Raw genomic sequence first — 12,784 nt, 5'->3', positions numbered from 1 at the left:
AATAAATTTGCAGAAATTCTACCTTTTTGAGGAGAGAGATTAAAGAGAGAGAGAGAGAGAGCAGGATACTGCACATAAATTAAGTCATCAAAAGAGATACAGAGCAAAACAAAAAAAGTGAAAGAAACAAAAAATCAGTAAAAGCACAATGCTCTCATGACACCGCAGGTTGCGGGCCATTCACATGGGCCATGTCAGATCTAGAGACAGTTAGTGTTTCTCCTTCCTCGCATATTTAAAATAGTATTTCATGTAGATATTTCAGCTATTACATACAGCGTTTGTGTTTTTAAACCCTAAAAAAAGTCACATGCAGAAAAAAAGCATGGATTGATAGATGGATGAGATGCAGCAGGAGCTTGATTTGTTTAAAGGTACAACTGTTGTTTATGACGTTAGAGTCAAATGGTGGGTTGGGGAAATGAAGAGAACCCTTAGATAAAAAGTGATCAGTGATTAGTGACCTCATCACATGATCTGGCAGTCTGGCACACAAGGTAGTGTGTGGTCTATGGTGGTGGTGGTGGGGGTGGTGGTGACGATGAGGATGATGAAGTCTGTGGCTTTGTTTATGATAACAAAATGAAACCGGTCCCATATTGGTCAAGAACCAGAGCCTCTATATTTGAGTTGTAAACACTGAAGGAAAAGCTTCAAGAGATATTTCTTCCAGAGACCCTTTTTTCCCTTTCTCTGGCAGTCAGTTGCTACAGTTTTTAGTAGTTCATGTTTTTTTCTTGGCTGTTTTAAAGTACAACTGTATTTTGATGCGTATGTAGAGAGAGAGGCTTAACAAACAGATATCATCCTGATTAGCTTATCAAGATCCCGGTTCTTTCAGCAGCTTTAGTCACTTGTTTTCTACTTAATATGTTCCTCATATTAAGGACAAATCCTCTGGAGAGTCGTTAAAAAAGTATAAATTTGTGAAAACAGATTAAAAACTGAGAATCTGAAACCTAAAAATTGTCAGAGTTATTGGAGTGTTTGAAAACAAACCCACATCTGTTTTCTTTGTATGAAAGATGAAAGGAAGACTAGATGAGACGATGCAATGAAGGAAAAAGGGTGGTTTGCAGCTTTTATTGGACACACTATCAACTTCAACATGTCATTCTCCTTATTTGTCATGAAGGGACCGCATGAACAATGCCAAACAGTCACGTGAGGGGAGAAAAATGTGAGGGGAAGAAAACTGAGCATTCACAAGCTTATGTGTGCAACCCCGACGGTTGGCTTGCCCTCCCCAAGCTCCCCATGATATAATATACATGCACATATTCTATATGTCGCACACACTTTACATAGCAGCACACGCCAGCGTCTTCTTTTTTTTTTCCCTTGAAAGGATTGCAAATAGCACCACTGTTAAGTTCACTATTGAGGTTGTACAATTTTTTTTTTCTAATTTTCCGGACAGAGAGAAGACAAAGAATAATGTGTTAGCAGTTAAGATTGTGTGGAGATTGTGGAGCCTCCAGCCTTGTCATCAAGGGCATAAGAGACCTTTTTTTTCAATTGTCACACGTATTTGTTGCATTTAGCTTGATGATGAATAAATACAGAGGCTAGTTTTATCTTAATAGGTCAGACACTGAAACTTTGGACATACGGACTTGAGCAAAGTCGATCAAGTCAACAGTTTGTTAGTGCAATCTTATTACCTTTTTTATTCTAAAAGTATTATTCCAAATAAAAAATCTCTACTCGACACTGATAGGAAACTGTCAACAGGACCTTTGGCCATTTTGTCCTAAGATCAGAAAAGAAAAACAAAACAAGGATTGGATCTCTGGTCCCTTTAGACAGACACACACACACACATCTGTCTACTCCTCACTAAACTCACTGGCAACTGTATTACAAAACAAGTGATTCACCATGCTTTTATTGAACTCCCACTCCCAATTTACATATTGCTACCCTATATTAATTTCTAATGTCAATATTACCAAAATTGCAATAACCAAAGCAGAATATGTCTGTAGTCAGTGTGGGGGTCATTTCCTTCCAAATGCATTTGGAGTTAAATAACAATACCGGCGTGTGCTTCTTTTCAACATTTAGCCAATTGTGGACTTGCAAGTTAATATACTACGAGCTACGATTCATGAGTCCTAATTCAAACAAATTTTCCAAGCCAGATGACACTGATAACTGTCTAAGTCAGGTGTTACCAAGTGAAATCTGCAGTGCATTATCCAAAAGCAATCAAGCTGGTGATGTTCACAATGTGCTTATCTATTGTAGGTAAAACCCAGCCATCTTCTCATTCTCTCAGCATCAATGTGCAAATCCTCATTCTGTCAAACAAGTCCCTCAAGACGGTCCCAACAAGCCTCTCCTTTTTTCTGAGAAGCCAGGGCTGGCATTGCCAAGAGGCTCATCCTATTGCTTGCAGCCTGCATTTAGTCTCAATCATCTCAGTCATCTCTCTGCAGATGAAAATCATCCCCATCAAAACACATACCCTCAAATAAGTCAAAATAATTTACAATGGGTATCTTAACTTCTTTAACATGCATAAAATATCTTAATTAGGATGAGGGAACAACAAAGCAACCTGAATAATATTATGAACGAAAAAGTGCAACTTCATATAATGGCAAAACAGGGAAAGGATGAAGTATGCAGTGGTAAAATGGAATGTATTTTACCATCATTTCATACAGTATCCTCTTCCCTACCTTTCAAAAGGCTTAAAAACAACTCCAAAGGCTAATTAACATCTGAGTCACTAAAACGATAACCCTGAAGATGTCAGGTGTTTGTGAGGCATTTATCTAACTGTTAGCACAGAGCTCAATCTACAATCAGCACAATTGAAATGTGTTCCTTCCAGTAAAGCAAAAACACAAGATAATAAATTAGAGACTGGAAAACATTTGACAACATATTAACACATAATCTTAACCGTTTACATTATCTAGTTCTTTTAGGCCTTGTTAAAAAATTAACATACAAAAAATAATATTTAGTTCACACTTAGTTGTCATGAAATCAAATGACAAATTACAATTACTTTCTAACATAGCAGTTTACACACATAACTGATTGTTAAGTCAATAGTAAATCTAGGGAAGAATATATATTTATATATGTATTTATGTGTGTGTATATATGTTTGAGTCAGGATCTGGATATTATACTTAACTGTACATAAACAAAAATGTACTGCCAGATGAACATGCATTTATCAGCCTTGGATCACAACTATGTCTAATACACTGCACTTCAAAAGCCCAGTGCACTGCATCTGTGTGTTTTGTGTATGCTGTGACTGCCACACAGAAGGAAAACTAGGACTGAAATAGCAGGCTAGGAATACTTCAACCTCCAACTGACCACAGCCTACGATGAACATTGTGAACACGGCCTACTTTATTTGAGGCTAACGTTCAGACAGATAGATGAAAGCCCTATGGTCTATGTATCTTTTTAGAAGTTGTGTTGTGTCGAGGTATTTAAAACAACATATACAAATACATCTGACTAACTGCACCGGGAACACTTGTATATAACTGTATCATTTTAAATCCACTGAAGTTGATAGAGAGCGTTATGGTGGCTGTGTTGTGTTGTTACAGAGTATGGTCATCGAGAAGAGGCAGTCCTATTTGTTTTCTGTCATTTGTTTAGTGATGAAGCTAACAGCTTGGTTTGGGCTTAAAGGCAGCAATGCATCCACAAGTTAAAGGCACATCTTCTCTAACACTCAGTTGTACAGTACAATGCACAAGAGACACAAGCAAACTGTGCCCCATGAGCCTATCAGTCAGTCGATTAATCTGTCAATCAATCCCACTCTCTGTACCTTCCCACTCTAAAGTACTTCTTTCTTCGGCAATATGACACAACAATATGGAAAAAACTAACATCAACGAAATCATCATTAAAGACAAAAAACAACTGAACAACAACCAATATAAACACACATGAAACACCCGAGGATTCGTGGCTGTTGCAGAATTAACTCACAAACAGGGTTCTAAAGGGCCAATCTCTAACACACAGAGAGCAGAAATTAGGGTGGATTGGGGTTAGGTGAGGGTGGGGTGGAGAAAGGGTAGGACAGATGAGGAAGAGACCTTGGGGAGGAGGGCTTTTTAGAACTCGATCTTGCAGGCGGCAAAGGACTCGTCCTGCATAACCACCGTGCTGCTGCTGGCCAGCACCATGATGTTGAGCTCCTGCTGCCTCTCGTGTGTCTGCTGGTACCAGTCACGCATCACCTCGGTGTCGTGCGTGGGGATCAGGGTCACCTGGTGGGGAGGAGGGCAGTGCAGGCATGAGGTCAGCTAGAGGTACACCCTACAACAACTGCATCCATATGTCTTTCTGAATAAAAAACAAAGATACTTATTACCTTACTAATATGAATGAAAGAAGAACAAAAGTCTTAAGCTGTATGAGACAGGTTAAATAGAAACATATGAATGTGACCAAGCAAGGGCGTCGGAAAAAGGTTGATGGTATCAATTTCTGTGTGCCTATAGTTTAAACATCAATCAATTCATTCTTCTTAATCTTAATTCACAGAGTGTAGTGTGCAGACAGAGCTGATTGATTCTTATCCCACTGAGCCAAGAAGGAGTTTCTTTGGCAAAATGATATTTGAAATATCAAAGGATGCTGCAAAGTTGAAATAGGAATTGCAGTTGGAAACTAATGTTTATGCAAGGGAGAAATAAGCCCTATTCCATGGCTCACAAAACACACACTATCCCTGTCCTTCATTATACATACAGTATGACATGGCTTTTGCATAATCACTGAATGCATTCCATAAACCCGTGTAGTCAGACAAATATAGAACAATACCCTTGAGACCCACTCATAGCTTTAAATGCCACCGTACCTAGGTATACCTGGAGAAATAAATATGACATTTCCCTCACTCTCTTTGTCTCAAATGCCCTGCTGCTCAGTGGGTGCCTGCACTGTGAAAGTACCACATCCTTCGTGACAGAATTTATGCAAATAGCTTTCCAACAAACTGTCTTTTAGCTAAAGTACCTTCCACAGGAAGACAGTTACTTCAAAATTGCTTTCCAAAAATAGGTATGTGATAGACAGACAAGCAAATAGAGAATATTGTCTTGATATTACCACCACTTACTTTTCCCAAATTATAGATCCTAATCAAATGAATTATGGCTGTATTATTTACTTCAGATCATTGTCTCAGTCAGAAACGACCAGAGTAATCTTGTCAAATAGGGAAAAAAAGAATGCTGAATTAAAATGCCTGACCCTACATTTAACCTAAGATAATAGGGCGCTTTACCTGGAGATTGGATCCCCACTGAGCCTTTCCATCCAACAGTGCATCCAGAACCCTGCGGCTAGGCTCCTCGCTTCCTGGGTCATTCCCGCTCACCACATAGTAGGCTGAGCGAACACGCTTGAAGAACTCCTGGTCTACATTCTTTGCACTGCAGTGATTGGGAATGTAGGCTAGATCCACATAGATTGGACTCCCACAGGAACTGGATTTGGAAAAGTTAGAGCCTAGAAAAGGAAAATGCAACCAGTTTGAGAAATACTGCACATTAGTGTCTGTTTGTAGTGTGTGTGCAGTGGCTTGCCTGGTGCACAGAATCACATATTTGAAATAATTATCATAGAACATATTCCATTAATCATTCATCAATAAAAATTATAATGAGCCATGTAGAGACCCACCTGTGGAGCTCTTTACTCCATTGACAAGCCCTTTGGCAGGGTTGTAGCTTGACCTGGACATGTCATCCTCTTTAGAACCCTGTCCATCTGACGTACGAGACATCCTTGATGATTTCTCAACATCCTTCTTCTTCAAGGAAGTGCTCCTAGGCGAGGAGTCCTTCGAGGTCTGTTTTGCAGGGGTTGGAGACCTTTTGCGTCTGCCTGCCGGTGAGCCAGACTTTGGTTTCCCAAGGGATTTCTTGGGACTCTTGGCCTTTAAGTCTTTTTTCAGCTGCTGCTTCTCTGTGAGGTTCTGGTCAAGGTTCAGGGCCTCTGGGTCCACCATGCACACATCTGGGTGTGGGGGGTGAGGAGCCGGGTCCATCATGGGTGCAGGTGGAGGATCATGGGTTTTTCCTGATGACCTAGATGAGGAGTAATAGCCTCCACCACCAAAAGCCATATCTGAAGACTTATCCACTGGCAGAAAATCTGCATCCTCGTCTGAGTCTACATTGGCTTCTCGTGCCTCACTTGATGGGCACTCCTCTGTTCCAGGTGGCACATCTGAGTCTGACTGCGAAGGTAAAGACTCGCTAACAGAGGTTGGGGGTGTTTCTTCAGCAGCAATTCCTGCTGCCATTGCTCCAAACATGTCCCTGTTGTGGCCATAGGAATGGTGTGATTGTGATCTACCCTTGCCAGATGGATGTTGTTGGTCAATGCCCTCCTGGGACCGATCGCTATCCTCATCCTCATCACTGCCAAAGTGCTGGAGGCTTGGGTTGATGAATGATGGAGAGATGTCACCCTTCCTCTGTTTGAACTCTGATGCTGAGTACCCTGGGGATTTCTTGGTCGAGGAGTAAGAGGAAGCTCCCATGCAGACATCAGGAGGCTGATCTGAGTCATCATCATGCTTACCACTGTCCTCAGTGTAGTAAGCGGAATGGAAGGTCTGGTCAGCAGATGCCAGAGACAGAGGGCGAGGAGGATGCTCTGGTTCCATCTCCTCCTCTTCCTCATACTCATCCTCATGTCTATAGTGAGGAGGAGAGGCTCCAGGGTAGATTCCTCTTTGCTGCTGCAGTTCCCACTCGAAGGGACTCCTCACTTTGCTGACATCCATCTCTGCTCCTCTCGGCTCTGCTTTAGCCTGGCTGGACATCATCCCACTGGCCAGACCAAAAGGATTCGGGGAGCTTGTGGCTACCTTGGTTAGTTCATTTGAGGTGTCTGGCTTTGTGGATGAGGATCCATATGAGGTAAGGACATCAGGGAGAGCTTTGCCGGAAGGCGATGTCACCTTTTTCTCAGACAAGCTAGACAGGACTCCTTCCCTGCTCTCTGTAATGTGGGTATCAAATGGAGATCTTTGGCATGGTGATTTGAGCTTAGTTTCACAGACATAGTCCTCCTCCTCACTTTCACTCTCAGTGTCTTCATAGTACTGTTTCTCAGACAGCTCTGAGTGAGCCTTTGGAGGCACTCCATAAAGGTCCTTAATGGGATCTTTTCCTGCAGTCTGGCTGAATTGAGAATATGGCCCGGATGCACCAAGCTCTCGACTCTTTGAGTCATCTGACCACTCTGGTTTGTAAAAGCATGCTGCTTGTGGAGCTGACATGGCTCCTGCAGAGCTGGCAGATAATTTCTTGTCGTCTGCTGAGGCTGTGGACTGTGGTGGGAATGGCTTGTTTTCCTCAAAGGGGCTAAGGGGAGAGAATCGAGCGAGACTCGAGGTGGACTCAGCCGTGGTGGTGGCAGGTGTGAGCTTCTCCGAGACTTCAAGGTACTCATCCTTTACCAGCCCACTGGAACTTGAAAAAGGGGAGTCCATCACCAGTGAGTGTTCATCTTTGAAGGAGGAGTACTCAAAGCCAGCACTGGCCGGTGTCTCAAGCTCCTCTCCGAACTGTCGGCTGGTGTTGAGTGAGGCAGAGGCTGAGGAGGAGTGGCTATAGGAAGAGGAAGAGGAGTAGGCAGTGGCAGTGGTGGTGTAGCTAAAGCCCAGAGACACCGAATCACCTGATTTCTTGCCCAGGAGGTCAGGTGTCTTCTGCTTGTCAAAGTCCTGGTCCTTGTCCTGATCCTTGTAGTATTTATCCTCAGTCGCCTTCATTGATAGAGGTAAGTATGACTGGTCTTGAGTGTCCTTCTTGTCTTTGTCTCCCTGTTGACTCAAAAGCAGAGACTCCTTCTCACCACCGTAGGAATAATCAAAACCAGAGGAGAATCCTGTTGGACCAACAGAAGTCTGGCTTGATGAGAAGGGTGAAGGAGCATCTCCTTTTCCAAATTGTGACAGATCTTCAGTGCCTTTGGTGCTGTCTGAGAATCCAAAAGGACCAGATGCTGTGTTTTTCCCCGCGATTGTTTCGAAGTCACGCTCGTGTGTGCTGCCTTTGACATCTTTTACATCAGGGAGTTTTGAGGAGGGTACAAAGTCAAATGGATTCTTTGACTCTTTCTCAGATTTAGCCTTAGATTCTTTGTCAAAAGTGTAGTTGTATTTGTACTTTTCATCTCCATCATCATCATCATCATCATCATCATCATCATCATCATCATCATCATCGTCGCCTTCACCATACACTGATCGTATCACATCTCTCTCCAAGGCAGCTTCTTTTTCATGGTAGCTCAAGGATTTGCCTGTAAAAGAACTACCTATTGTGGAATGATCTGAGAAAGGGGAACTAATTTGCACTGTTTTCTGCACAGGCTCTTTTTCGGTCTTACTTGCTGTATTGGTCGGAAGTCCCACAGACATAGCACTGAAGTCTGATAGGGTGCTTGTGGTTTTTAAATCAGGCTCCGCCAAAGAACTCAAAGGTGCATCTTTGTCAGCTTTTTTCTCTGTTCCCATTGAAAGGAAGGACTCTGTTTTCTGTGTTTCCTTTGTGTCAGCTTTGTCAAATTTATCTTTCTGGTCCTTCTGATTTTCAGAGCCATAGCAATATGAGTCGGATGAACTGGATCGGCTGTCATAAATGTCAGAATAAGTGAAACTTTTCCCATCTACATAAGGAGTGTCTTGTCTTGTTTCTGCAAACTCCTTCTTTCGGTGTTCACGCTCTGCTAAGGATAACTGGTCAAAGTGCACACTTCGTTCACTTTCCTTGAAGCCTACTGAGGAGTGCTCTTGTTTTTCTGATGTCTCTGTTCTGCCAAACTTATTGGACATGGTATCAAATTTACTTGTCTCAGAAGACAGTTCAGACACAGTCACTCCTGAGCGAAGGACATCCAATGGCTTATCTTCATCTTCATCGTCATCCTCATCTGAGTGTTGAAACTGAGCTATAGGTTTCTTATCCCAGGCAGCATCACCCTTGTCTTTCTTTTCTGTTCCCTCCTTCTCAAACTGCTTTTCATCTTTCAGGGACTTTGGCTCACAGCTGTACTCATCATCCAAGAATGTGCCCTCCCTTTCCTTGTCAAAACTTGACTTACCAAGAATTTCCTTCTCTTTATCCTGTTTGGCAAAGTAGTCATCTTCACTGTCCTCTTCTTCCTCAGACTCATCAAAAGTAGCCCTATCACTGGAGAACCCCCTTTCCATTAGCTCACTGTCTTTCCCTTGAGAAGAAGTCACAGTCTTTTTATCAAGGTCAGATTCAAACTGGTCAAACTTGTAGGAGTCTATCTTGGGCTCATCCTTCTTCTCTCCTGTCACTGACTTTGGTGCCTTGTCCTCTGTGGGTGAGTACCCACTGCTGGTTGGTCCTGAAAGTGTGGGAGAAGCTATCCTGGCAGTGCTGTCATCAGGGCCCTCACTCTCAGAGCCAGCACTTCTATCAAAAGCGCCAGAGAAATATGGTGATGGAGAGAATGATTTCTCAGTGGAATCACTCTTTGTTTCATCCTTGGAAACAGACACTGGTTTCACCTCTTGTGCTTTAGGAGGGAATGAAGACAGTGAAGAGAGAGAGGGAGGCAACACTGCAGTGGGAGACTTCTTGAAGTCTTTGTCTTTGTCCTGGAGAAAAGAAGAGGAAGCATATCCTTCATGAAGTTTGCTCAGTGAAATGTCAGCATTAGGTGTCTGGTCCTCATCTTCATCATCATCATCTTCTTCCTCATGGGCCTTGGGGATAGTCTTATGACCAGCCTCCATTTCTGGAACAATGGGCTGGTATTCCTCTGAGGGAGGAGACTTGAAGCACTTGTCCTCTTCCAGAGAGGATGTTGGTGAGATTGTTCCTGCAGAATGTAAGTACTCTTTTCCCTGGGTAGCATCAGTACGAATAGAAAAGGGTATGCTGTTGACCGTATCCAGAAGCAGAGAGCTTCGGCAAGTCTCTTCTGTTTGAGGGGCCGTCACAGAAGCAATAGACTGGTCCTCAGTGATGGAGGTAGCGAATGATGACAATTTGTCACATTCTGTGATAGAAGTAGCTGAAGAAATATGTTCTTCCTCAGCCAGAGGAGCTGATATGATGACATTGGAAGCATACGCTAAAGTAGATTCCTGGGCCCCGATGTAGCCTTTTGCTGACAAAGCAGACATGCCAGACATAGCTGAAGCTTTCATCTCCTTCATACCATGGATGGTGTCAAAGGAACCTGGCTCATCTGGAACTGAAATGTCATAGGAGCCAACATCGTAGCGGAGGTGAGGAATCCTGTCTTCCAAGTCATCATGGATCTCCTCATCAGAAATGGTCTGCTCAGTTTCTGAGTAGCCAGGAATGGTCTCATCTTGAATGAAAGAGATGTGCTCTGAGGCACTTGTAGTTTTGGCAGCTTTAGATTCAAGGGGTTTGTCATCCCAGTCCTTGCCAGTTTTCTCTTTTTTTGCCTCATCTGTTTTGTACTTCAGCTCATCTTCACAGACTAGATCTTCAGCCTCCTCCAACTCTGCTTTCTCGATCACATCTTCCTCTTCCTCACTCTCACTCTTTTTTGACTTCATCTTGACATCTTCTTTGGTGTCTTTAACATCCTGCCACTTTTTGTCTTTCTCTTCATATCCTTTAGCTGCAAGGGGTTTCCTTTTGATAGTGTCCATGTTGTACTCTTCATCTTCATCATCCTCTGAGGCAGCATCCTCGTCCTCATATTTCTCAGAGAATTTTCCTTGAGGTTGGATTTTTTCCTCTTTCAGTGGCTTCTTCTCCTCATGAGGGGATTCTGTTTCAACATCTGTTGTGGTTATTCCTTCATCAGGAGACACAATTTGGGGGACTTTAGTGTCTGAGAATGCAGGAGGGACAGTCTGGAGTACTTTGTCTCCTACAAGGCCTGCCACAGATGAAACTTGAGCAGTCTTCATTGGCTCCTTGTCCATCTCCTGTTTCAGTGCCTCAAAGTCCTTGGTAAGATCCTCAGGAGATGAAAGCAATGACCTGTCCTCCAGGAGTTCCTTGGAGGGTTGCCTTGAAGGTACCTTTTTCTCAGCTGATTCTTTAGCTGCTTTATTCTTATCTGTCTTGGGCTTTCCTTGTGCCTTGGCCTTGTTTAGTGTCTTTCTGACCTCAGGAGTGAAAGGTTTCAGATCTGGTTTAGTAATTTTTTTTAGTTCTGGTTTGCCACTGGTTTCCTTCTTTTTTTCTTCCTTCGCCTTGGTTTCTTTTTTCTCCTCTTTCTTCACAGTGTCCTCTTTTTTGACACGTTTCTCTTTCTTTATCTCCTTTTTTTCTTTATCTTTCTTTTCATCCATCTTAGATGCCCTCTCATTGATATGTTTTTTCAGTGACTTTTCTTTAAGAGGTTTCTTTTTCTCCGGTTTAGCCACTTCGGCTATCTTTGTTGTGTTTTCCTTCGCTTTGGGTGGTTTTGATGCATTGACACTCTCCTTTATTTTTTTGACCTCTTTCTTCTCTACTTTACTCTCTTTGACAGAGTCACTTTTGGATTCTGCATCATCAAGTCCATTAGTTTCTTTCTTGCTTGCTTTCGGTTTTGGTGAGGATTTTAGGCTCTCCTTACTATCTGTTCTCAGCTTCATTTTGGTTTGCTTAATCACTGGTGGTGGAGCTCCAGATGACATTTCCTTTTGAGTGGCAACAGGGTATCGCAAGAAATCCAGGTGCTTTAGCTTTTCAAGTCCCTCAAATATCTTGTTCTGTGGGGCATTGCCTGGGAACAGAACTCTTACAATCTTCTCTGTAGGGCTGGCTGGAATCCAGACGACCAGGGCACTTACAGACGTGAGATATGGAACAGATACTTCCCCTTCTTTCCCGTTAGGCATCACAATGCCAGTTTTGGCCTTGCTGTTCCCTGCCCACTTCTGCATGAAGAACTGCATCTCCTTACTGTCCTTCACAGGGTTGAGGACATACATGTCTAGCTTGCCCACACCCAGTTTGTGAAAGAGAGTGACAGGTTCAATAGTGTTACTGACACCCCTAGAGAGTGGCTCAGGCTTTATCCCTAGCTTGCTGAGGTACTGAAGAGTTAGTGAGGCTTCCTCGATACTCCTCTTAACTTTCAAAGTTGATTCAGGTGAGCGTAGCTTCTCGGGAACATTAAAGAACACAATGCCAAGCTCTGGTGAGATCAGGTTCTTTATCCAGTCACCGTAGCCGTTGACACCTTGTGACTGGTCTTCTTCCTGCTGCTCTGCAATCTTCCTTTGAAAGAGACCATTGATCCCTGGCAGATTGTCTGCCCCAATGTGTGTGAGAAGGACTGAGTCTATACGGTCCAAGTGTCTCACTAGTTTCCAGAAGCAAGACCTCCGGTCAGATCCACCGTCGATCAGGATATTGAAGCCATTCACGGCAAATAGGGCCGAGTCTCCCCGGCCTCCAGGGAAGATGTAGCAGCAGGGCTTGGACAGCTTCAGGAAGCCCCCGGAGGTGGGTGGCTCCAGGAGCTCAAAGGGTGATGGGACATCCACCGTCTCCGAAATGTACTCGGTGAACTCTGTGACTCCTTCCATCTCTGGCAGTGTGGTGTCTGGGTTTAGACGGTAGTCCAGGACCTCCCGAAAGCTCTTCTCCTCTATGAGGCCTAGGGAGCTCCAGCCCCCTTCTCCCTGGCAGGACACGGTGAGACTGGCTTTCTGCTCTGGAGCCCACTTGCTTAGTAGACCTTTCACCTGAGGAGAACGATACAGAAAATATTTTTTAAATATTTCACTTTTCTCATGTCTTATGTCTCAGGT

At 43.4% G+C, this 12,784-nt stretch overlaps 1 protein-coding gene across 4 annotated transcripts in view; it reads right to left on the bottom strand.

Moving 5' to 3' along the window:
• Positions 1-1,055: 1,055 nt before the first annotated feature.
• map1aa (microtubule-associated protein 1Aa) overlaps positions 1,056-12,784 on the bottom strand; it is a 34,153-nt gene continuing 22,424 nt past the window's right edge. For all 4 annotated transcript variants that reach the window (XM_042062569.1, XM_042062568.1, XM_042062570.1 and 1 more), the window contains 3 exons: positions 5,686-12,718; positions 5,288-5,511; positions 1,056-4,262 (listed from right to left, as the gene is read on the bottom strand). In XM_042062569.1, coding sequence (XP_041918503.1) covers positions 4,107-4,262; positions 5,288-5,511; positions 5,686-12,718 — 7,413 coding nt within the window. In that variant the 3' untranslated portion in view covers positions 1,056-4,106. The remainder of the gene's footprint in view (positions 4,263-5,287; positions 5,512-5,685; positions 12,719-12,784) is intronic.

This window comes from Alosa sapidissima, chromosome 14, assembly GCF_018492685.1.
Source record: "Alosa sapidissima isolate fAloSap1 chromosome 14, fAloSap1.pri, whole genome shotgun sequence".
Lineage (NCBI taxonomy): Eukaryota > Metazoa > Chordata > Actinopteri > Clupeiformes > Clupeidae > Alosa > Alosa sapidissima.
The sequence above is the reverse complement of the archived record's forward strand: the minus strand, read 5'-3'. Positions and strand labels throughout refer to the sequence as shown.